Source organism: Xiphias gladius, chromosome 11, assembly GCF_016859285.1.
Source record: "Xiphias gladius isolate SHS-SW01 ecotype Sanya breed wild chromosome 11, ASM1685928v1, whole genome shotgun sequence".
Classification (NCBI taxonomy): domain Eukaryota; kingdom Metazoa; phylum Chordata; class Actinopteri; order Istiophoriformes; family Xiphiidae; genus Xiphias; species Xiphias gladius.
In genome coordinates, this window is record NC_053410.1 from 27,075,032 (window position 1) to 27,101,663 (window position 26,632).

At 39.3% G+C, this 26,632-nt stretch overlaps 1 protein-coding gene across 1 annotated transcript; it reads left to right on the forward strand.

Moving 5' to 3' along the window:
• Positions 1-467: 467 nt before the first annotated feature.
• Positions 468-26,550, forward strand: eno4 (enolase 4). Its single transcript, XM_040140100.1, has 11 exons — positions 468-645; positions 5,106-5,290; positions 7,798-7,940; positions 17,046-17,215; positions 17,690-17,758; positions 18,341-18,505; positions 18,702-18,827; positions 19,603-19,777; positions 22,332-22,393; positions 25,346-25,463; positions 26,015-26,550. Exons 1-11 carry the CDS (start codon positions 478-480, stop codon positions 26,104-26,106), a joined length of 1,473 nt encoding a protein of 490 aa, XP_039996034.1. The 5' UTR covers positions 468-477; the 3' UTR covers positions 26,107-26,550.
• The last annotated feature ends 82 nt before the right edge of the window (positions 26,551-26,632 follow it).

Here is a 26,632-nt window from a genome sequence, read left to right on the forward strand (position 1 = left end):
GCTTCTCACAACAGTAGATAGGGTTCCTGTTGTCAGATTTGCAGATATTGTAGTTTCAGTAGAATTAAAATATACAGTACATTTTGCTGAATACAGGACTAATGTAGATCTCACTCATAAACATATATTTTGTTATTAATTATAACCTAGCTGTTAACAAGGGGTAGTTACCATTATAATTCTTTACGTAAATTTCTTTATCCGGTGCTTTACAAAGCAGTGAGTTACAAAGGCTACAAGACATGGCAGAGGAGGAACAATCCACAACTCCTCAGTTATGGTCACTAAATGGAAGAGACAGGTCTTATCCCTTCTAAATATTCAGTTTTTGATTTATGACCTACACGGGTTAAAAAGTAACAGGGAAGCGCGCGCGACGTCGCTCTGATTTCCCGGCCTTCCGCTGTCACTTGAACGTCTCGTTCCCATGGTAACACACAACACAAAGTCAGCAGAAACGGTGAAGACACATGAACAATGTCTTATCAAGGGTTTATCAGCCGTCTTTCTAAAGAAGAACAGGACATCTCTGAAAGTAAAAACGCAGCTGCTGAGTTTTACCGGGTTAACAGAGTCCCCGAGGAGATAGAGAGAGCTCTGAACGAGCTCTTTCTACACAAACCCGGAGACGTTCATGGTTACCTGGTACGAGTTTGTTTCTCTTCCTGAGTAAGTTTATTTGCTACAGTCTAGACAGCGACGGCGTGGTTAGGTTAGCTAGCAACTGGCTAAATAGCTACTACATCTGCACTGCGTTATGATGCAGGCAGACCAAAATCTGTGTGGCGAAATTTACTCGCCTGGTATGACCAAAAGCAGGAGGGGACAGGAAATATCGTGGGTGGGTTGCAAACATAACTTACAGGAGCTTACAAACAGCAGAGAGAGCGAGAGAGGCGGTTGGGCTATTGTGAGTAAGAGGTTAATGACAGTGAAATGTTTGATAAAACGCTGCAAATCGCTGTGCAATATTTAAACAAAAACAAAACAAAACAAACAGCAGGGCATTGGAGAGGCTCGCGACTTTGCGGGTCAAAGTTCAAGCAGATTGAGCTTTAGAGCGAAGCGAAGGAGACGAGTCAATCCACGACCGGAAGCGGATATGTCTCTCTCCGTCTTAGACATGAGTATGGAACGTCAGCGGTAGTGCTGGGAAAGTGATTTTGTACGACAAAACTGTAATTCTCTGACATGGGACTGGTAAACCTAAATGCAATGCAGCCCTTATTGATATTTTTGCTCCACCTGTACGGTTCCTGCTATGAGATGTCAACATTTCTGCTGTGACAAATGTCAATAGAGAGGACGTCATCCTACCAAAAACTTTGGTCCAATTGCAATGAAGTATGCAATGCAATAAAGTTATTAAAAACATCTTAAGTTGACTCAAATTCTCTACTATCAGTGCAGAGCAAATTAAGGCACAAGAAATGTGTGAAATAAGTAAACAAAGAAATACCAAGGTTAAGGTCACATTAAGGCTGTGAAATGAGGCGTAAACTTATTCTGTAAGCTACAGATGGATGACAAAAGGAAAAACCAACATAAAGTGTTGTTGTTAGGTGTTGGGTCAGCATGAGCTGCCAGAACCGCTTCACTACGCCTCAGTATTGGTTCTGCCAGTCTCTGGAACTATACTGGAGGGATGAACACCATTCTTCCAAAAGATATTCCCTCATTTGGAGTTTTGATGATGATGGTGGAGAGCACTGTCCCATAGGTGGGCAATTGGGATGAGATATGGTGTCTGTGAAGGCCATAGCATAGCATTCACATCATTTTCATACTTATCAAACCATTCAGTGACCCCTCGTACCTTATGAATGGGGGCATGGTCATCCTGTTTCTCCTCTAATTTTTTAAGGTTTTTCCTTACATTTGTCACACATCTTTATTTCTTTCGTTTGTCAGCCATGGTTTGTTGTGTTGGAATTCATCTTTATAGAATACTACTTGGGCATTAATGGATGTGGCATTAATAATAACTTGTAACAGTTTTTCATTTTTAAGAGAGGGCCTTCACATTGTCAAACTCTGGGTAATCAGCTTTAAACGCGAAAGATCACATCAGTGGAAGCTGACAGTGTTTTGGAATATTGTAGTGGTAGTAATTGAAACCCTAGTACTTAATGTTGAAAAAGCTTTTTTTCTTTTGATACATTTAGAGATTCATTATTCTCTAAGATAACACACAGTTCAACTCTTTAGTTAAACTCTTTAATTACATTGATATTGGATATTGTCATCATTAGAATTACATTTGGCACTTAACATGTGACAAAATTCTCGTGGAAATGTTTCTATACAATATGTACCTTCATTGATCCCCTTAGGGAAAATCCAGTTTGACACAGCAGCACAAGGGACTGTAGTCAACATCAAAGAAATACATTTCCATTAATACATGATATAATCCTCCTAAAACATAAAATAAAATAAGTTAAAATAGGAGTAATAGATACAATAAAACAGATCTGTGTAACGTGCAATGTTCTTATGTTGTGCAATATCTGTGGTGGTGACAGTGACTGTGAGTAGTGTAGTAGTGTATGGTTGTAAGTCTCAGTCAGTTGAGGTAGGAGGTACTGGGTGCTGTGGCATTGTGGAGTCTGTTGGCTGGCACAAAAGAGCCCCCTATGCACTTTGAGACAAGTCTGGATGAGTCTGTAGCTAAACGTGCTCCTGAGCTGCCTCAGTTCAGCATAGAGAGCATGAGAGGGGTTGTCCGTGATAGCTTTCAGCTTCCTTATCATCCTCTTCTCTAACACTGCCCCCACACTGTCCAGTTCCATCCCCACCACAGAGCTGGCGTTCCTTACAAGCCTGCCCATTTTTTGGCACCACAATTCCCAAGGCCATCTCCCCAGCACACCATGGCAAAGAAGATAACACTGGCCACTACAGACTGGTAGAATATCCATAGCAGCCTAGTGCCCACATTGAAAGACCTGAGCCTCCTCAGAAAGAACAGTCTGCTCTGTCCTCTCGTGTAGAAGTCTTTGGTGTTGTCTGACCAGTTCAGTTTGTTGTTGTGTCGCACCCCTAGAAATTTGTAGATGTCCACCATCTCCACTCCCTTTCCCCTTATAGCAACAGGGGTGGGGGGCCTCTTGCTGTGCCGGATGTCCACCACCAGCTCCTTGGTTTTCCCAATCTTTAGCTGAAGTTGGTTACTGTTTGACCACCCTCTGAAGCTCTCAACTAGGCCTCTGTACTCCTCCTCCTTGTCATTTGTGATTCAACCAACAGTGGACGAGTCATCCAGCCTTGTGGCCTGACGTAATGCAGGCTGTTGGTGAGGGGGTCTCTAATCCAGGCCACTAGGTCGTGGTCCACCTGCATCACAGAAATCTCAGCCAGCTGGAGTGGCCGGACAGTGTTGAAAGCACTGGAGAAGTCAGTGAACATGATCCTAACAGTGTTTTGTGGCTTCTCCATGTGTGTGTAAACTCTGTGAAGCAGGTAGATGTGACACTCCATTTACTTTGAAAGTTATGTATACATTTTTTTTCAGTGGAAATTGTAGTGAACATTCAGGTGGTGAGACTTGTTTTTTCTTTGAGTTTATCAAAAATAAAAAACATTCACTACATTTTTGTTCTGTGTTGCTTCATTAGTGATTAAATTGCAACCACCAATACAAATGTTGTGACACTGTCCATTTTGTGTGCAATGGTTGGTTTTAAATGGGTAAGAACGAGAGATACTTGAAGGCGGCATACTGTCAGAATTTTTGAGTGTTGTCACTCACTGAGATTAAAAATGTCTTTTTCATTAATTTAGGCAAATTACTTTGCAAACCTCTCTGCACCCGTCACCACTTCTGTTTGTAATCTTCATAGACAGGATTTCTAGACCAGAGAATGTCTGGTTTGGGGGCGTCAGAATGAGAGATGATGTAGTTCTGTTGGATTGTGACCTTCAGCATGCACTGGAGCGGATGGCAGCCAGTGTTCAATTGGGGGGTCAGCATCTCCAAGTCTGAGGTCATGGTTCTCTGCTGGAAAACGGTAGTTTGCTCCCTTTGGGTTGGGATGGAGGTTGACAGGTGGATCAGTGCAGCATCAGCGGTAAAGCGGGCAGTGTACTTGACCATTGTGGTGGATCTAAGCCGAAAGACAAAACTTTTGATTTAACAGTTAGTCTATGTTCTGACATTTACCTGTGGTCATGAGCTTTGGCTGTGCTCAGCCTTAGGAATGGGATAAGGAGCTCTGACATCAGCTAGGGAGCTAGGGAGTAGACCTGCTGCTAATTCGCGTCGAAAGGAGCCAGTTGAGGTTGTTCGAGCACCTAATTAGGATGCCTCTTGGGTGCCTCCCATTGGACGTCTTTCGGGCACGTCTAACTGTTAGGAGACCCTGGGGTAGACCCAGAGCATGCTGGAGAGATTATATATCTCATCTGGCCTGGGAACGCCTCAGGATCCCCCAGGAAAAGCTGGAAACGGTGCTGGGGAGAGGGACATCTGGGCTGCCTTACTTTACCTGCTGCCATTGCGACCCAACTTGATTATTTTGGGGCAAGGTCACCAAACTTTTTAAGTGGTTTTTATCAGATTCGACTAGTGATTCTACACATGCAGTTTTTATGTCCTGGGGACCACTGAAAATGAAGGTATGGCTCTCTCCCCATTCATTTAGACAGGTGCCTGGTCTTGTTAGCCCAAAATAACTTCCTTTGGGCGTTGCCAAGATGGCTGCGGAGTGGTGAGACTTGCCTTTAAGGACTTTGAAACAACCTCCTCACCACCATGAAAACCTGGAAAGAGGACAGACAACACAAACACACAAGAGATTAAATCAAACACACCATTCACACATCTAGGAGAAGGAAACAAACACACTGAGGGAGAGAGAGATAAGTAAGCTCCAGGTTTATTTTGTACGTAGTAAAAAAATACTGTGTTAAGATTTGTTTCGTGAACACAAGTGCGTGTACAATATATGTGTGGAGGTTGGGAGGATGTTGACAATAGAGGGACCTGCTGCTAGTCAACCATGTCATTCATAGCAGCTGTAATGATTTTGTGGTAAATAGCTTGTTGTTAACCTTATACCATCTACCAGCCATAACAATAAGTTCTTCCCTTTCTTGGTGTTCAGAGCATATCTTCAGCTGCTGTCTCCAGCCACTTTGGGCCTAAGGAGACTTCCCTGGACTGGAAAGCTAAGAGTCAGGAGAGGGCTGATCATGTGGTGATCGCTGTCCAGTGGATCAATGAACCTCAGAACATCATGTTGAAGGGCCAAAACCCCTATGACCAATCAGAAGTTGACCATGCACTCTGGTAGTTTTCAAATGTTTTTGAAGTTACTCTGGAGGGGTATTGAAATGAAAAAAGGCTCTGAGACCTTTGATTGGTCATCTGTTTCTAGAAATTCCACACATTCAATTGTGCCTTTTTAGTAATAATTATTACTATTAAATTTATACTCTTCCACATGTTGTTGTAAAGTATTTTCATCTAGGGCTGCAATATAAGTTTCTTGGTCAACCTGCTTTCAAGACTTACCAGCCATAGCTAACTCAGTTTAAGTGGAAAGTTTTGATGTATTTTGTTGCTGCTAGATAAGAGTTTACATCTGACAAGAATACATTTTAGAAGAAACCAAATACTTTGTTTTTTCTACAATCTTTTTTTGGTGGTTCTTACTGGTGCGTTGGAGTATAGAAAAAATGCATGCTGGGAGAGCACCTCCCTGGTTTCAGGACTCTTCTAGGAGGAAACTCTGAGCTTCCGTTCCTAAGCGGCCCACTGTCACATCACTAAGAATCTGATTTAAATACTGTCAATGGTAAATTGATTTATAAAATTTACGCTAGAAATGTTGGAATTCAGAAATTCATGAACTTAGATTCTCCAACTGATTGTTGTTCATATTACTTTGTAATTCAATCCTCTACATTATAAAATACAAGGTAAACAAACAGACATAAATAGATAAGTAGTGCCATTTCTATGTCTTGAGATCTAATGGGGTCAGACGCAGTTTGCTATGTGTTGACATCTTAGAATTGGTTCATGCAGAGGGTAATGCTTTGCACTTGTTTTCCTATTGTCACAGCCTATCATATCATCATTATGAACTGAGCTCCTCTTGTGTCTAAAGACCCAATAGAAAACCTTAATGAGTTACCAAGTTACCAAGTTGCTTGGGGAATGGGGTGGACAATGCCATATTCACCTTGCACTTTCTGTCTCATAATAGAGTCAAATTTGGAACAAACAAGCAGTGGAAATTTTTCAGGTATAGCAAGTATATAACGTCTTACATTGGTTGTAGTATATTACTTTACATAGAGTACTTTTTTAATCCCAATGGAAAATTGCAGTTTTTGCGTGGACATAACATATACTATGTATGCCATGTTATATGCCAGCATCCTCAGGTAGAAGCGGCCAGGATTAAATTGACACCTGCATGATTTCTAAAGCAATGTAGTATAGTTTCCAAAAGTGCAGATATCCAGATTTATGCTTCTAGCTAGAAATAGGAATCTGCTGCATTTATATAAAATGGCTTATAAGTGCTTTAAGGCCCTATACATTTTATATGGAAATAAGAATGTATATATAACCTTTATTTAATCATTTAATATCATTTTTTTGCAAGAGAGCAGGAAAAATAAAACAGAGATAAGACACAAAACAAGTCACACAGAGAGATGTTCAAGTTTTAATATTCTTTCCACTTTCCGTTTATATGGAAGGCAGTCTTGCCAAGTTCAGTATTTGCTGGTGGGCTATCAAGAGGTAGCCAGTTCTGGGTTCCAAAAAAAAGTAGTTTTAAATTTGAGAAAATACAGTGGTCCACTTTTGAAAGTAGTCCACTTTTCCAAAAGTCTGAGACCACTTGAGGTAGTGTCAGACTTTTGGACTCCACTGTATGTCTTATACTTAAGCAGCTTTAGTAGGAGACATTTATAGAATTATAGTATTTGGTTCTCTTCTTGTTGCTTGTGAGGACCAGACTACATTTTCATATAACACACAGTGTTAGTAGGATGTTTATCTCCTGTAATGAAACACAGGGCACAGTGATAAACTGCATCAAGTTGTTTTAAGGTGGATTGAGCTGCTTTGGCATACAGGATATCTCCATGGCCAAGCACAGACATGATGGTTGATTCCACAGTGGTATTCTTGTCCTCAAAGACAAAAACATGCCGGATTCTGATATAAGAAACCCATTCTTATCTATTATTTTGTGCCTTGTTCCCCTTGACATTTCAAAGTAAGAATGCTCTCAAACCAAATTCCCAGATAGTTATAAGATTGAATTACTTTAAATTTTGGACCATTATATGTAGGCAGGAAGACAGATGTAAAAGAGAGATTATTGAGAGTAAAACATTTGTTTTATTAGCATTCAGTTCAAGTTTAAGATTATGCAGAGTTGTTTGAAGAGCATTAAAGGCACACTGTAACCTAGTGGTGGATTGAGCTGAAGAGCCGTGTGCATACAAGTGTGTGTCATCTGCATAAAAATGGATATTATAAGTCTGTGCTTGAGTAATAATACTGTTGATCTTGATTGTAAATAATAATGGACCAAAACCTTGTGGAACCTTTTTAGTCATTATTAAGTGCGGTTGACCTGAGACCATCACTAGAGATCACCTTTGTTCTCATTGACATCTGTTAGGTGCCACAGATACTCTGGAGCTCAGTACCTACACACTTACACATATTCATTTGATGTCTTATTTTATTTCACCCCATGACAGATCAACCTTCTTTTAGAGCTTGTTTTTGTTACCCGAAATGTAATTTTGTGTTCTGTAATTGCACAGCAATTTCTTCAAGGCCCGCTACCTGGAGGAGAGAGACATTCGCAACAAGGAGAAGGGGGAGAGTCATTCACCCAGCGCGTCTGAGGTGGTGTACCCTTCTGCACAGCCTGCACAGACTAAAGACAAAAAGAGTGTTAATAAAGGTAGGGTAGTAGGCTGCTGAATGTTTGGTATCAATGTCATAATTTCTCCAGTTCTAAAATATTGCACCAGCAGCCAGTTATTAAACCTAAACACGCTTGTGTGTTTTTCCCAGAAAGGGATCCTAGAGCTCTCTAAGGGATACAAATTAATATTATAAGCACTTTTTGCACCACTATTACTGCTTAATAAAATGTAGGATTTGTATCTGTACTCCTTTGTCATAATACTTTGAAACTAAGATGGCTATCTACAGTATGCTGGTGCTGTGAAGTAAATGCTGCAAACAATGCCCGAAATTTTTGAATTCCAAAAATTGAGATCACAACAGAGCTTGTCAACTACTTCAAGGCTTTTTTGTAGGACATAAAATAGGGGGAAAAGAAACATGTCAACTTCGTCAAGCCAGAAAGAAAGACAGAAACAGGCAGAACTCTGCGCAAACAATCCACCTGAGAGAAATCAATCTGACTAAGGTGTGGAAGGCGTCTTGGGACTCTCTGAAATACTGAAAGAAATCAGTGAATTCCAAATAGAAACTGCCAGGAACTTTGGAGCGTTGAAGAAAGAAATAACTGAATGAAGAGAAGGCATCAGGGAACTGAAAGTAAGAATGGTTGCAGCAGAATTAAGAAATGAAGAAAACAAGGACCATGAAATAAGTATGACCAAAGTGCTTATTCACAGTATGTGCCTACAGAAACAATTGGAGGCAAAATCTGAAGATCTCACAGGCCGTGCACAAAGGAAGAATCTGAGAATTTATTCAGTGCCTGAAAAATGTGAGGGAAATAACATAGTTGAGTTCGTGCAAAACCTAATACAGGAGAATCAGGTTGTTAATGCTGAAATCCTCATTGAAAGAGCACACCGGGCAACTGGGCTACACACTGGACATAACGATCGTCCCAGGTCAATAATAGTCCATTTCCAAAACTATAAAATGAGGAACAGGGTGCTTCAAGCTGCCTGGGCAAAGAAGGACATTCAGGTGAATGATTGTGAATATGATGTCGACCTGGAGAGTCATTTGTTTAATCATATAAATGACACTTGTAAATATTATAGAAGTGCTCAACTCAATGACATTGTGGATTGGATGATACATTTTCAGCAATACATTTCAATTGTAGAATTCTTTATGCAGACTTTACTAAGATCAATGAATATTTGAATACATTTAAAAGTAAATTTAAATTGATAGCCTTATCTGAGATATGGTTAAAACAAGAGAAAGAGTACAGATTTCGAAATTGAGGGTTATGAGTTACAGTATATTAATAGAACCAACAAGAGGGTGTGTGGCCCTATACGTGGACAGTAAGTTGAAGTGTAAACCAGTTGAATATATGAGAACTATAATTGATGACTTAATGGAGTGCATGACTGTGGAACTTGAAATGGAAAGAATGAGATATATCACTGTGACTTGTGTATACAGAACACCAGGGTCATATGTAGAAATCTTTAAAGATAGTTTAGAAAAATTAATGAGTAGGTTAAATGAAAGTAAAATATTTATAATCTGTTGGGATTTTAATATTGACCTCTTAAATGTATACATACATAAAACAACATTGATTTCCTGTATGCTTTATATACCAGAGGGCTACAACCGTTGATTACAAAGCAAAGTAGAATAACCTTGATTTGTGCAAAAAAAGACTAACAACATTTTTCTAATGTCATGGAGAACACTGTTAAAAAGTGGGCTAGTAATAAGTTACATAAATGACCATTTACCTGTATTCGCAATATATGATTGTCAAATAAAGAGAAAGAAGGAGGAACATTGCAGTAGATACATAAGGGTAAGAAATGATGAAACAATAAACAAGTGTAGGAATGACCTCTTAAAAGAAGAATGGAAACGGGTTTTATGTAGAAGAAGTAAATGCTGCATATGAGCCCTTTCTAAACAGCTACTTACTTACTTATCACTGTCCAAGAATACTGTATAAACAAAAATGTAGTTATATAAAAAACGTTGAATAACAAAGGGCTTACAAAATGCAAGCAAGAAGAAAAACAAACTTTACAGAGACTTCATAAAATTTAGAACAAAGACCACTATACAAGGGTAATAAAAATAAATTTACAATTATGGAAGTAGAGGTGTTGCAGTCTATGTTTCTGGGAGAGGTGAATGAAATTGAAATTAGATCTATTGTAGCAAAATCCAAAAATAACACATCAACTGATAGTGATGGGATCGACATGTTTATAATGAAAAAGACTATTGACTGTATAATCAAACCTTTAACCTATATTTTTAATCTTTCTTTTCATACAGGTGTTTTCCCAGACAGAATGAAAATAGCAAAGATTATTGCACTTTTTAAAATTGGAGACAAACACAGTTCTTCTAGCTATAGACCAGTGTCCTTGCTTTCACAATTTTACAAAGTCCTTGAAAAATTGTTGGTACAAAATTTACATACTTCTCAGTATGGCTTCCGGACAAATTGATAAACAGCTCTAGTGTTAATGAAGATAATGGAAGAAATTACAACAGCAATACAAAGTATACAATAGGGGTATTTATTGAATTAAAAAAAGCATTTGATGCCATAGATCATGCCACATTAAGTTCCAAATTACATACATAAGGTGTGAGAGGAGTAGTTGGAGAAGGAGAAGATTGAATGTGGAGTTCCACAAGTCTTGGATTGTGGCCTAAACTTCAGTTTGTATATTAATGACACATGTGAAGTGTCGAAGATATTGCAGCTTTTAACTCATGACATGAGTTAAAAGCTTTAGCAGAAAGCATTGAAAATGAAATGGTCAAACTTAAAAGATGGTTTGATGAAAATAAGTAATCCTTAAACTTGAACAAAACTAATTTCATGGTTTTTGCTAATTGAAAAAAGGGTGAAAAAAAAAGTTTCACTGTCTGTAGATGGTTTCTATACTGTAAAAGTGCCTGAATTTAGATTCTTGGGTGTGATAATGGATGAAAAACTGACATGGAAATTTCAGATAGCATACAGTTAGGTCCATAAGTATTTGGACAGTGACACAATTTTCATCCTTTGTACACCACCACAATGGATTTGAAACAAATTAAATGAAATTGAAATGTTGATTTTCAGCTTCAACCTAAAGGGTTTAACAAAAATATTGCATCAACTGTTTAGGAATCACAGCCATTCTTATAGATAGACCCTCATTTTCAGAGGCTCAAAAGTAATTGGACAAACCAGCAGTGATATAAATATCAGGATTATTTTTGATACTTTAATGGAAATCCTTTACAGTCAATGACTACCTGAAGTCTGGAACCATGGACATCACCCAAAAGCTGAGTTTCTCTCCTTGAGATGCTATGCCAGGCCTTTCCTGTAGCCACCTTCAGTTACTGCTTGTTTGTGGGTCTTTCTGCCCTCAGTTTTGTCTTCAGTAAGTGAAAAGAATGCTCAGTTCGGTTGAGGTCAACTGACTGAATTGGCCATTGAAGAATATTCGGTTTCTTTGTTTTGAGAAGCTCTTGGGTTGCTTTCGCAGTATGTTCATTACCCATCTTTATTATGAGGAACCGTCCTATCAGTTTTGCAGTATTTGGCTAAATCTGAACAGATAATAGAGCCTAATAAATTTCAGAATTCCTCCTGCTACTTCTGTCAGCAGTCACATCATCAATAAACACCCATAATTCTGATATAAGTAAATCTTGGTTTCATCTTTCCAAAGAATCTTGGGTAGGCTTTTTAAGATGTTTTCTGGCCAAGTCTAATCTGGTCTTTCTGTTGTTGAGTGTACCGAGTGCTTTGCACCTTGTGGTATACCCTCTGTATTTACATTTATGAAGGCGTCTCTTGATTGTAGACTTTGACAATGATATGCCTACCTCCCCGAGAGTGTTCTTGACCTTGCTAGATGTGACGAGGTTTTTCTTCACCAAGGAAAGAATTCTGCAATCATCCACTTTAGTGGTCTTCCATGGTCTTCCAGGCCATTTGGAGTTGTTGAGATCATCGGTGCATTCCTTCTTTTTAAGAATGTACCAGATTGTTGAAATTAAAATTTCTGCCAACTGTCTCATGGGTTTATTTTGTTTTTTCAGCCTAATGATGGCCTCCTTCATTTGCATCGACACCTCTTTGGACTACATATTAACATTTCCCATGGACAGCTACCAAATGCAAGTTCAACACTTGGAATCAACTCCAGAGCTTTTATCTGCTTAATTTATCATGAAATAATGAGTAAACAAATTAAGCTGATCAACTGTCACTTGCCCAATTACTTCTGAGCCTTTTAAAATGAGGGACTATGTATGGAAATGGCTTTAATTCTGAAAAGATTAATATTTTTGTTAAACCCCCTTGAATTAAAGCTAAGAGTCTACACTTCAATCACATCTTGATGGCTTTGTTTCAAATCCATCGTGGTGGTATACAGAAGAAAAATTACGAAAAATGTGTCACTGTCCAAATACTTCTAGACCTAACTGTACGTAAAAACGACAGTGTCTAAGAATATTTCTTTTATAAACAAAGCAAAGTATATGTTAGAGTACAAGGCAATGAAAATTTGGTAATGTTCACTTATTTTGCAATTTTTTAGCTTCTGTGTGGAAGTGTGGGGCAATGTGTACATGACCAACAGAAATCAGTAAGAATTATTCCTAGTGAATTCAAGAGAGCAAACCAACAGACTGTTTATTAAGTCAGGACTAATGAAACTTAAAGATTTAGTTGAATTACAGACATAATTAGTTATGTACAGGGCAGATAGCAGTATTACCAGAAAATTTATAAAAGTTTTTTTTTAGTTCAGAGGATGAGGACCCTCAGTATGCACAGACCTTAAATAAAATATGTATTTCAGTGGTTCGTGTCAAAACCGTTGACTTTTCTATAGAATGATTTAAAGGGTTGCATATATATCTTTAGACTAAATATTTAGACTATATGAAGTTGTCAAGTAATGTGTTTTCTTAAATGATGGTGAATTATTGTGTATGACTCTTGATTCTTCTTTTTCCTCGTGTTACTGTAAGTATTGGCTGTTAAAAGACTGTAACTGAAAGACCATCTTTTTGTAATATTTATTTGTTTTTCGAGTAAGTGGCAGGTAAAATAAGATTTTTCTTTTCCCTGCTCCAATTCCGTAATGGAATTTTATAATTTAAAGCTGTATTTTGATTGTGAATCTTTTTTTTTTATCTTTTCCAAAACATTTTTTTGGGAGTTTTGCATTACATGAACGGAATAAATAACTCTAATCTCTGTGGTAAACCTTCGTCCACTCTACCCTGCCTTTCACTGATATTATAACCAAGACCAGGTTGAAAGAAAAATTTCAGTTTTGTGCCTCAGATGCTTGAGCTTAGAATTACTGTCAATTTTGGCCATCATTAAGACATTAATGTAAATAAGGGGGACCTAAGCATATCAATAGACTGAACAAGCATATGACCTCATGTACAACTTATTTGTTGTAACACTACTCTACTGAAGCGTGCTTCCCCTGTATAAGTGCTTTCTAATTGAGGTTTTTCTCATCTGATCTAAAGATCTAGAGGATAATTCAATTCAATTCAATTCAATTTTATTCATATAGGGCCAGATCATAATCTCAGGGCACTTTTCATATAGAGTAGGTCTAGACCATACTCTTTATAGTTATATTTACAGAGACCCAACAATCCCCCATGAGCAAGCACTTGGCAACAGCGGCAAAAAAACTCCCTTTTAACAGGTAGAAACCCTGAACAGAACCTGGCTCATGGTGGGAAGCCATCTGCCCCGACCGGCTGGGTTGAGAGAGAAAGAGAGAGAGAAAGAGGAAGAAAAGAGAGAGAAGGAGAGAGGGGTTGGGACATAGCACAGTAGTCGTATAACATAAAGATGTGTAACAATAATGAGACTAATATTAAAGCTAATAATTATAATAATAGGGTGAATAATAGTACTACTAAGACTAAATATAATAATAGATGATAATCATAATATTTGAAGCAGTGGGTGTTGAGCAGGATCATGGGGGCAGTAGGTGGTTTGCAGTCACAGATCCAGACTCTGCAACACCAGGGGCAGAAATACCTGCAGAAAGCGACAGGAAGAGAGAGCAGAGAGATGAGAAAGCGCAAAACAACGGGAGAGAAAAGAAGCCAAGTTAGTAACGAGCATTGATGCCAAATGAATGCATCTAGACCTATAGCAGTATAACTAGGGGATGGTTCAAGACAAGCCCGAGCCAGTACTAACGGTAAGCTTTATCAAAAAGGAAGGTTTTAAGCCTACTCTTAAATATGGAGAGGGTGTCTGCCTCCCGGACCAAAACAGGAAGATGGTTCCACAGTAGAGGAGCCTCATGACTGAAGGCTCTGCCTCCCATTCTACTTTTGGAGATTCTAGGAACAACAAGAATGCCTGCATTCTGGGAGCACAGCGTTCTAATGGGGTAGTACGGTACTATGAGCTCTTTCAGATATGATGGTGCCTGACCATTAAGGGCTTTGTAGGTGAGGAGGAGGATTTTAAATTCTATTCTGAATTTTACAGGGAGCCAATGCAGAGAAGCTAACACAGGAGAAATATGATCTCTTTTCCTATTTCCTTTCAGTACTTACGCTGCAGCATTCTGGATCAGCTGGAGAGTATTTAGAGATTTGCTAGGACAACATGATAATAAGGAATTACAGTAATCAAACCTGGAAGTAAAAAAACATGGACTAGTTTTTCGGCGTCTTTTTGAGAAAGGGTGTGCTTGATTTTTGAAATGTTACGTTGGTGAAAAAAGGAAGTCCTTGAAGTTTGTTTTAAGTGGGAGTTAAAAGACATATTCTGATCAAAGAGAGTGCCGAGATACCTAAAGGTGGTGCTGGAGGCCAGGGCAGTGGAATCTAGAGTAAGTATATCCTTAGATAACGTGTTTCTGAGGTGTTGGGGGCTAAGTACAATGACTTCAGTTTTGAGTTTAACAGCAGAAAATTGCTGGTAATCCAGGTCTTTATGTCCTTAAGGCATGCTTGAAGTTTAGCTAACTGATTGGTTTCATCGGGCTTCATTAACAAGTAAAATTAGGTGTCATCAGCATATCAATGGAAGTTTATGGAGTATTTCCTAATAATATTGCCTAAAGAAAGCATATATAAGGTGAATAGAACTGATCCAAGCACAGAACCTTGGGGAACTCCATGACTTACTTTTGAGTATATGGAGGATTTATGGTTAACGTGCACAAACTGAAATCAATCTGATAAATAGGACTTCAACCAGCTTAGAGCGGTTCCTGTAATGCCAATTAAATGTGGTGGTACACGCTGTGGTACATAGCCAATTAATAAAGACAGATTGATTATATCTAGTAAACAAGTGTTAACTAAGGGTAAAACCTCCTTAAGCAGCCTAGTTGGGATGGGGTCTAAGAGCCAGGTTGATGGTTTAGATGAAGACATTATTGAAGTTAGTCGGTGAAGGTCCAGGGGAGAAAAACAGTCTAAATATCAGGTTTTACAGCTGTTTCTAAGTTTGAAGATAAATTGGACCGTAATAGGAATAGAAAAGTTATTAATGATCTGATAAAAGAGGATTCTGTGGAAAGATTATTAAATGTTTAATTTTGATGCTATAAGTCAGAACAAGGTTGAGGCTGTGGTTAAAACAGTGAGTGGATTTATTCACACTCTGAGTGAAGCCAATTGAGTCCGACAATGAGATAAACACAGTTTTAAAGCTATCATTATCAACATCCACATGAATATTGAAATCACCTATTATAAGTACTTTAACTGTACTAAGGACTGAAGTTCATAAAAACTCTGAGAATTCAGATAAAAATTCAGAGTACAGAGCGCAGAACTCTCTAACAAATAGAATAGGCTTTAAAGTTTTCCAAGTTGGGTGTGTAAGACTAGGTACCAGGCTTTCAAATGAGTTGAGTTTAGGTTTAGGGTTGATGAACAGACTTGAGTTGAAAATGGCTGCGACTCCACCTCGTTGGCCGGAGCCTTGGGGAATATGAGTATTAATATGACTGGGGGAGTGGAGTCATTTAGGCTACCATATTCGTCATCACACAGCCAGGCTTCAGTGAGAATAAATATATCAATATAATGATCTGTTATTAGATCATTTACTAATACAGCATTAGATGGAAAAGAACTAATATTTAAGAGTCCACATTTAATTCTCTTGCTATTTATTCTCTCCACTATTTTGTGGTCTTAATTTTCATTTGATTTTTATGTACAACCCCTCTCCTGTTTGTTTTTGAGTTAATTATTTTGTTGGTCAGGGAGCAGACACAGTCATTATGGGTGACATAAAGGCTATGATAACCATTCTCTACAGCTGTTTTGAGCAGAGCAGCAGCTCAGAATGAACAACATGTTGAACGTTGAGGCAGATGGGCTAACAGCAGAAGACCATATCGGATTCCACTCCTGTCAGCCAAGTACAGAAATCTGAGGCTGCAGTGGGCACAGGCTCACCAAAACTGGACAGTTGAAGACTGGTATAAGGAATCTGGATTTCTGCTGAAGCTCACAGATGGTAGGGTCAGAATGTGGCATCAACAGCATGAATCCATGGACCCAACCAGCCTTGTGTCAACAGTCTAGACTGGTGGTGGTGGTGTAATGGTTTGGGGGACGTTTTCTTGGCACACCTTGGGCCCTTAACACCAATCAATCATGGTTTGAATGCCACAGCGTATCTGAGGATTGTTGCTGACCATGTGCATCTCTTTATGGCCACAGTTTACCATCTTCTAATGGCTACTTCCAGCACCATGTCACAAAGCAATGACAACAGAGTTCAGTGTAGATGTATTACTTATCTAAACCACAATGCATCTATTCTACGATACTATGGGTGGCACAGGGCTGCAGTGGTTAGCACTGTCAGCTCACATAAAAAAAAAGGTTCTGGTTTAGAATCTTTTCAGCTGGTTGGTTTCTTTCTGTGTGGATTTTGCATGGTCTACCATGCCTGTGTTGGTTTCCACCCACAGTCCAAAAGCATGCAGGTGTCTGTTTCCATGTGTTTCCCTTTACCTTAACCAACCTTACCCTAACCCCAACCAAGTTATATCTGCCATGCCTTACCATAATCTAACCAAAGCGCGCCCCCCCCCCCCCCCCATTTATATAACAGCTAAAAAGAGCAACACTGAAGAGAAGCCATTTCCTCCAGCTGAGCCACCGGATCCAGTTCTGCCTGGGAGCTTGGCCATTGGTTCAGTGTCTCTGGCTGTTGCCAGAACCTCCGCACAATTACAGGGCATCCCTCTCTACAAATACATAGCAGCTCTAAAAAACCGAGAGGTTAGATCACACAAGCAGAAACACGTATTTTCGCACAAACACTACACACACTGGGAGCAACATGTAATGATGTCTTAAACAATTTTATTCAGACTGCAACACAGTTTCACATCCCCATCTCCCTGGTAACTTTGCTGAGCTGTGGGAAGAGTTCTCCTGGAAAACTGAGTTTACTGGAGGAAGTCATCCTGATCCCCAAAGCTGGACAATGAGTCAAACAAGTACTCTCCACTCTCAGTCACATCTCTGTGTAGTTGTTACATGTTCTTTCTGTCTTTGGCCCACTTCTTCTTAGTGGCTGCATTTGGTATAGATTTGTTCACTGTATAAAGTTAGTGTTCCTTGTGCAAGTTTGTTGCTTCCTTTGTTGTTGCTATGATGTGCTGTATTATTGGTAAGGCACCTCACTTCCTCTATATTCAGTTTACTCTATAGCATTTATAAAATGCTCTGAACTGTGAACTCCTTCAACAGATCATTACAATGGCCCTTGAGTTACAGAAGGAGATGATGAGAATAATGAACACTTCAACAAAAGCTGGGGTGAGGGACATTGCTATTTATTCACTGCAAGAATAGGAATTGAGTTCACACATGCTTTATGATTGCATAGAATGTAAAAGGTGGAGGCAGAATTCAAAGCTTTTCTGTTACTGAGCTTTCCCAAAAGATATGTATTTATATAAAAAAAGGATATTTCTTTGTGATTTTCATGGCTAATGTTCAAATTAACTCAGGTATGCAGGCCTAGAAATGCTTATTAAAACATTAAATACTTCTCCTATCTGTCTTTTCCTTCATGCAGCATTTATACTGTATACACAGAGTTATCTCTTTCATTGTTCAGTGACCCCTAGCACTTACATTCATACAGTCTAGAGGGTGAGTGGAACACACTCATCTTCTAATAACCTTGAAATGACAACCGTTTCATTCGAATATATGAATAAATACTCATCTATTGTCATTCACATGCAGCTTCAGCTAAACTACTTTTCAACAGATGTATCCAAAGAGGGGAAGTGTTAAGAATATTGGAGGTTAATGTGTTTATTACAGTTGGATTTGTAAAAGTAAAATACATAGATGTTGTTGACAAGGTGAACCATGTCTGTTTGCTCTGAGGCCACTCAGGCGTTTCTGCATGACAGTGGAGCGCCAGCTGTGAGCTATGAGAGACCTGAGCAGCCTCTGGATTTGATCACTGAAGCCTGCTCTAACCTTGGACTGGCACTGGGAACAGAGATCCCTTTAGCAGTAAACTGTGCCGCCCGTGAGCTAATGGTCTTTGTAAGTTGACGAAAGATATTCGCTGGCTTTATGTGTGCCAAGGTGTTGGGAGTCCTTGCGTAGGAGTCCTTGTGTAAATCACTTCTATATGGATTCAGCTGAAGAAGTCAGTTCACATGCAAATACAATATAAGTACTGCAGATACAGAGACAACAAGCAGTGAAGAGATATGAATTTGTTTTCTCTTCCTCTCAGTCTAAAGGAAAGTATGAAGTTGCAACTGGAGTTTTGAAGTCTCCAGATGAATTAGTGGACATGTACCAAACCCTCATCAGCAAGTATCCAGTAGTGCTGGCCTTAATCAATCCATTTAGGAGAGAGGTAAGTTCAAAAGACTATCATTATTTTGTCAACATTTCCAAGTTCATGTATATAGACATATTGTTAATATACTGTACATGTCATTTCTCCTTAGTTTCTGCTCCTGACACTTAAGAGTGTTAAGCAGAAAAGTAAAAACCTTTCAGGTGAATTCCTAAAAGGTCAGAATTAAAATACAGATATAGCATTACAGTTGAAGTAGTTTGTAACAGAAGTTACTCAAGTAAATGGTGCATTTCTTGGCAAGTATTATTTGGTGCTTAGTGAGTGTTTCTGGCAGCAGGGCATCGTATGTGGCATGTTTCTGCTCACAAGGTTGTAGTACCAGCTGAAGCCTGAAAACTAGTTTGCAACTGGGAGTTAACATTGCAGTAAGCTGTAGGTATGTGGTTGACATGTGACTGGTTAGTTTTAGGGCATTTGTTGCCATAGTTACAGATGTACTTGCCGGTCCTCCTTTATGGAGTACTCTCCTGGTTTATTGTTAAAAAAAAACTTGTGTTCAACACCACATCGGACTGCCTAATTAGTGTAACGAACAGATTTGTTCTACTAGTCATGTGCATCTTACATCAAACTTTTATGAATTTCCATTGATTACAAGCAGGGTTCAATGTAGAGCCAAGGAAACCCCAATAGTTTTGTGTTTTTTTAGGTTGACTGTGTGTTAGATATACAGTATGTGTTTATATGCATATGTATGATCATTTTTACAGCATGCTCCTCACTCAAATTGTATCCTTTTTCTTGTGGATGTGTGTATGTGCTCTGTAAGGACATAGACCAGTGGGAGAAGTTGAGCAATGGGATTGGAGACTCGTGTTCGCTGCTATTTGAAATCAATTACAAGTCAAAGGCCCCGCCCCTTCTGGGAGTCCGAGGTCACATCTTGAAACACATTCACGAGACAACAGTCAGTGATTTGGTCCGCATCACATCAGAGCAACAAGGTAACAGATCCACTGAGGTGTGGTAGAAAAAAAGATTCAGAATCAATGCTGAATGGGAAAAATAGTACTCAGCTGTAAATTAGTAAAATACTGTTCAAATCAACTTCCACAAAGTGGGATACTACTTAGAAACATAATTTTTTTGACTTTCTGACCCTTTTTATAACATATAAGAGTAGAGTTATTTGAAAAAAGACAGACATATTTGCTATACTGCATCTCTTTTTTTGTGATGCTTCCTTTGTGAGACGTGTTTGAAAGGAACCAATGAAAGATGGAGCCTTACAGGTGTTCAGTCAGGCATGGGAGTCCTTCTAAAGTCCTTTTAAACTTTTTTTCATACACTTTTTTTCCTACAGTATATGAATAACCATGCAGTGTATATAAATAGATTTAGTGCTCAATTGTTCTGCACAGACCACTGCTCAGCACTGTACTGCACCCCTTCCCAGGTTTTTAACTTGGTCCACATCCCCAACCTCATCTTGCAATAAAACTGGTACAATTGGCACATATTTCAATTCAGTATGCATTCATGATAATTTGTTGTGTATCTTCCCAGGTTCTGGCAGGGTGGGTTTTGAGCTCAGACATAGGTTTGGGTGACACTTGTGTAAATTTGTTCTGGGAGTTATTGTTATCTGGGAGTAAATTGTTGCAATAGTTTTAACTCCTTGATGAGAATTTCCTGACTGAAATACAGCTGTTGAAGTCTCTGTAACCTGACCTCAATGAGTATAATCAACTGAAGGGGAAGGCTTTCATATATTCTGTAAGCATATGTTGATGCTATATACTTACAACAAACATCCTGCAATCTACCCCAGTAGAGGCTTTGCCTTATTGGCATAACTGCATTTAAAACTGTAATGAAATAGATTACTGAATGCATGTGGCTTTTAGGTGTGGATGGTGGCCAATATTATCCTGGCCTTCCTCTCGGCTAAACCTTTAACTTCCTAACACAGTGTTTTGCAAAGTAAACACAGAAATCAAGTTCTCCACTGTACACTGGCATATTCCAAACACTGATATTTTCACCAGAATATTATTCAATACTTTGTTTTTGCCTCAGTTCTCCCTCATGAGACATCCAAACTCATGATCAGGGAGATGGGTTGTTTTGTTCAAATTGGAGTTTTTGTCTTCTACTCCACACGGGTCAGAGACACTTAGGTCAAAGAGCTGATTGTTTATAGCAAAAGGTTCTACAGTTAGATTTGATGGAAAAGGCTCTGCTCTTCTAGGGAGTTCTCAAAGATCAGAACAGAACAGCAATGCAAGTGTGTTGGGAGAAATAATCCCCCCTTAATAAACATACATGTCAAAAATACAAACAAAACTAGGTCAAAACCTAGTATATGTTTGCTTTTCTCGTACTCTCTGTGCTCACAGACACAGTAATTTAATACAGCAGAATTCCCAATAAAGCTGCTCTCATTTACATGTTTTTGTTTCTGCTGTCAGACAACGGAACAAGTATGAAATAGTGACTGAAATGCTAACCATTAAGACTACATGTTAACCAGTAGTCACTTCCAAGCCATTTCCAGGCTGCTGCTCTGCTCTGCTAAAACCCTTATTTTATAACTGCAACGTTGTCTGACAAAATCACCAGACACATAAGTTAAAGATAATGACTGTGCTGTGGTTACAGCTATTTACTTGTAAAATGATCACTCAGATAGTAAGTTTGAAGCTCACTCACATTTGTGTTAGCTGCCATGTGGTCACTTGAATGAGATACAGAGAGGTGTGGCCTGTGGAGGGAAAGGCAGACCTCACGCTTGTAGGGCAACACTGGCAATTCTCTTCTACAGAAAGTAGCTTAGGTTGTGTCCAAAAACTCGCTAGATATGTCGCTCGGTGCTTTTTGGAGAAAAGTGCGAAAAGTCGTTAAATGTAGTGACAAAGGTGCTAAATTGGCAACACAGCCTCTAAACACCCCCTGATGATGCAATAGTAACTGTTTTAACAGTTACTATTGCAAATTAATAGTTGCAATTACTATTAATTCATTTTGAAAGAGCAATGACCAATGGGAAAACTCCAACACCTGGATGCCCGATCAATTGTGTAACATCAGCACTCAGTTACATGGCATTTGGCTGACCAGTGGTGTAACTTTATCATGCACTCAGTCAGTCAGTCACTCACGGACATTCACGTTCATAGGGCTGGCCCCGCAGTTGCGTTCCCGCCAAAAATGTAACAAATAAGGAGGAGGTTGGGTTGGTTGAGGAGACTGCAACTGCATACTGTTAGCATGACTCTATAGGCAGAGTAACAGTGAAAAGTGCCATATTAGGATGGCACCATGAATAGGATTAGATGTTACTAATTAACTGGTAGCCAAATAGCTGATAGTGATACATGAATGAAGCAGCTGATAAGTGCTGAAGCATGCATTCAGTGTCTGAACTAACGCTGTCTCCATAGATTTCTAATGTCAAAATCCTACATCATTTTCATCTGTGAAATATTGCGTCTAAAATGGATACTTATCAATGCCAATTGTGTGTGAATGTGTGTGTCTTTACTTGTTGTCCTGCAGGTTCGGGGTTAATGGGTACAGCATGCAGTGAGCCCTGCAATAATGACTTTTTGTCAGATATAGTAAGTTTTATTCCCTCTCTTTTATTTCGCTTGTCCAGCTACATGTAATTTTTCTAATTAGAGATTAGTTCTGTATCTCTTCACCAAACTCTGTTTAAGATTCTCTCAGAGCAGAAAACCTTGATCCAAAGCAACAGCCATCTGCAATAATGATGTTTTGTGTGCATTAATGGTCACAAACCATCCACCCACTGTTTTACTTTGCAGTACCAGGAACAAGTGTTGTAGTGATATCATGAAAAGTTTAACTATGATGGTGTGCTTTCACCACAACAAAGCCAAGTGGCATTAAGAGTTTAATTGAATGAGTTTCTGAAGGATAAAGCTGTTGAATGTTCTTCTGTTTGACTGATGAACATATAAGTGGCTATAATTCATACTTTTATAATAACAATGTATCAAATTAAAATGTGAAAACAATGTGAGAGTGTGAGAGAGGTCAATCGTAGTGATGAACCTACAGAGAATTATCACCTGAATCTGCAGTTCCTCTTGGCTTTACAGAGCTTTATAGTGAGTTTCAGCTGATTGTTTAGCTGTCAGGCCCACAACATTACTGTTTTCACTCTCACTGCTCTCATAATGCCGTTTTCGACCATAGAGGTAGCTGATTTCAGAGCAAATGCCCACTGCAAAAACCCATCCAGAAACATAACTCCAAATGACTTTTAATGTTGCTCCGAGTCTGCTTGATGTGTAAGTAAGCAACTGTTTTCTAACAAGTTCACCAGCTCAACTTAGATAATACGGTATTGTGTTCACAACTTGATCGAACTTGTTCGATTCCCTGCTCCTCCAGTCTGCCTGTCGAAGTGTCCTTGGGCAAGATCCTGAACCCCAAATTGCCCCTGATGGCTGTGCTGTCAGTATGTGTGAGTGTGTATGAATGAGTAAAGCGCTTTGAGTGTCAATAAGACTAGAAAAGCGCTATATAAGTGCAGTCCATTTATTATTCCATTTTATCGCTTTATTAGGAACAATATACTAATACTGGGTAGGGCCTCCCTTTGCTCTCAAAATTGCATCACATAATTTCTGCAGATTTGCCACATTCATATTGCCAGTCTTGGATGGATTCAGGTCTGGTGACTGGGGAGGTCACTGAAGATCACTGAACTCATTGTCATGTTCATGAAACCAGTTTGAGACAACTTTTGCTTTTTGACATGGAGCATTATCCTGCTGGAAGTAGCCATTAGAAGATGGTAAACTGTGGCCATAAAGGGAAGCACATGGTCAGCAACAATCCTCAAACAGACTGTGGCATTCAAACCATGATTGATTCGTATTAAGGCGCCCAAAGTGAGCGAAGAAAACATTCCTCACACCAGTACACCACCACCACCATCCTGGACTGTTGACAAGAGGCAGGTTGGGTCCACGGATTCATGCTGTTGATGCCAAATTCTGATCCTACCATCTGCTGCCTCAGCTGCTTCTCTGCTCACCACAGCTGTAAAGAGTGGTTATCTGAGTTAACATAGCCTTTCTGTCAGCTCCAACCAGTCTGGCCAGTCTCCTCTGACCTCTCTCATCAACAAGGTGTTTCCATCCACAGAAATGCAGCTCACTGGTTGTTTTTCCTTTTTGGCTCCATTCTGAGTAAAACTCCAGAGACCATGGCTGTTGAAAATCCCAGGAGATCAGCAGTTTCAGAAATACCCAAACCAGCCGTCTGGAACCAACAATCCTGCCACGGTCAAAGTCACTGAGATAGCATTTTTCCCCCATTCTAATGTTTGATGTGAACATGAACTGAAGCTCCTGACCTGTATCTGCTGGATTCATTGCACTGCACTGCTGCTAAATTATTGGCTGGTTGGATAACTTCATGAATAGCAATGATAGCAGGTGTTCCTAATAAAGTGCTTGGTGAGTGTATACTGTATTCCTATGTACTGTATATGTGTGTGTGTGTGTGTGTGTGTGTGTGTGTGTGTGTGTGTGTACACTTAGTTGGCAGTTTATTAGGAAGTCCTAGCTAAAACTAATGCAGTATAATACAACAGCTAAACTACAATAAATCCTACCTTGATGTTCAGTTTTTGTTGTAATTGTATTGCATTATACCAACAGGTGTTTCTCTTATTTTGTCCACCCACATTTTGTATCAAGGGTAAGCTAAATAACACCTCTCTGTGTAACACAATACAGTACAGCACCACAGACTGCTGCCTCCAAAATGACCATACAGTTTACTCTGTATGATCTCTAAAGCATATAAAAATAAAAACTGTACACTTCATAAAGACGGAATTATTGCAGGACTATTGTATTATACTGCATAAGTTTTAGCTAGGTGTTCCTAATAAACTGAAAACTGGCTGTATATACATGTATTGTGTATAGACCTATCTTTACACACCAATTTAAGTCTTGAGGTGACATCAAAGTAGAGGATTAATTCATGAAAGACACTTTCTGCCTCTTTTTTTTTCCTTCTAACTGGACATTGCTTTATTACTTGCTAATAATCAATAGTTATGGTTTTGAAAAACATGTCCTGAGGCAGGATTTAAATATAAGGACAGAGTCATTGACTGAGTGTGCCTAGGAGATCCCAGCCTAAAGGCGTGGCAGCACTTTGACCCCTGACCCTCATTATACTGAGTGCATTCCTAGAGGGTTGAAAGTGTATGCACATCCCAGCATTACAGCAGGTGAACAAGCAAAAAGGCAAAAACAATTTCAAGAAAAAAGTTTTGACATTATATCTCCCTTTTACCTGATGATTTCTCCTAAAAAAGATTTATTGATGAGAATGACAACATTTCACCATTGTGTTATGTCCTTTTTCCTGTCTTCATCAAGTAAAAGAAAGATGTTATGTCGCAGTTGTAATCACCAAAAAGGTGTATACCTTTTTTAGAGAGCATCTATTCAATGTGCATTGCACATGCTTCCTCAGCACCAGTTTCTGTCTCACAGTTTGCTACTCTTCTCCCCCCTCAGGCTGTTGGTTTGGGGCTGGACTATGTCAAACTGGGAGGTCTGAGCGGTGCTGAGAGGATGACTAAATACAACCGGCTGATTTCTATAGAGGAGGAACTGGCCCAACAAGGAATCCTAGGTGGGTTTTTTTATGCTCTTTCCTCATCTTTTTTTTTTTTTTTAGCTGGGCAGAAAAAAAGGAGGCCAGACAAAGCGAGAGAGAGAGAGGAAGTAACGCCTGAGCTTGAGAACACACATCTCTCTCTCTGTGTTGGATGATAAAAGAAACTGTGTGAGGAATCATACAAACGTGTATTTGTGTGTGTGAGTGGAAGAATGAAAGCCCCTACCTTGGATCTGTTAATTGGCTGCCTAATTACACACAGGGAAAAATACTTTCCCATCCATCATTTCCAAAAAACATGCAGGCACACTGGAGAGTTAATGAGAGATGAGAACAAGTCTGTATGTAATCAACTCCTATCATAAAAACTTTATTCAACACGTTCATTAGTATTTAATGTTTGTGTTGATATGACCTGCTGAAGCGGAGAGTGGACTGAAGTGGAGTGAAAGACTCAGTGTGCTTCAGTTGCAGCAGCAGAAGCATGATTTCAGTCCTATTATGTGAGGTGTCTGTGCTCTAGCTTTTGTCCATTCACTTTATTTCATTATTTTGTCTTCTCACAGTCTCCAAGGAGAAGCACTCCCTTCCACTGTTCTCCGAAAAACTACAAAAGCAACCCACTACTGCAGAGAGAACGCTGTCAGACAAGGCCTGAAGGAATACAGCCTACAGCTTCTGTTTCTATCAAGAAAATATGACTGGTTTTATACAAGTCTTCAAAACTGTGTATGAGTGTGTGGGTATTCAATATTCGTTGTGTTATCTACTGTGCCTTATGTTATATGCAGCTACATGTAAGCCAAGAAGAGATCACACTTCACTGATAAACAGGAAACGCAGAAACACATGACATGACCCCAACGGTCATGACCCCAACGGACGATATGAAACAGGAACAAGCAACAAACCACAAGGCGGGCTTTACATTACGCCACATTGGGCTGACTGAAACATACAGCATATAAAGACACACACATAGAGCTCAAGTTAGATCTCTTCCTGGTATGGCTGCTTGTGCTGACCTGATTGATCTCCGCTCTCTGCAGACAGCGAATAAATACTCATACTTGATTCAATTGAGTTTCCGTACTTTGTTTCCACATCTGAACTGGGAGAGACTGTGGCTGAAACAGGTCACAACAAGTGCTACCACATTATAATTTACTTCATAATTCACTTCT

Coding starts and splice junctions, on each gene's coding strand:
- eno4 (XM_040140100.1), top strand. CDS start 478: ATGTCTTATCAAGGGTTTATCAGCCGTCTTTCTAAAGAAGAACAGGAC. Junction 18,828..19,602: donor TCAATCCATTTAGGAGAGAG/GTAAGTTCAAAA, acceptor GTGCTCTGTAAG/GACATAGACCAGTGGGAGAA. Junction 19,778..22,331: donor CATCACATCAGAGCAACAAG/GTAACAGATCCA, acceptor GTTGTCCTGCAG/GTTCGGGGTTAATGGGTACA.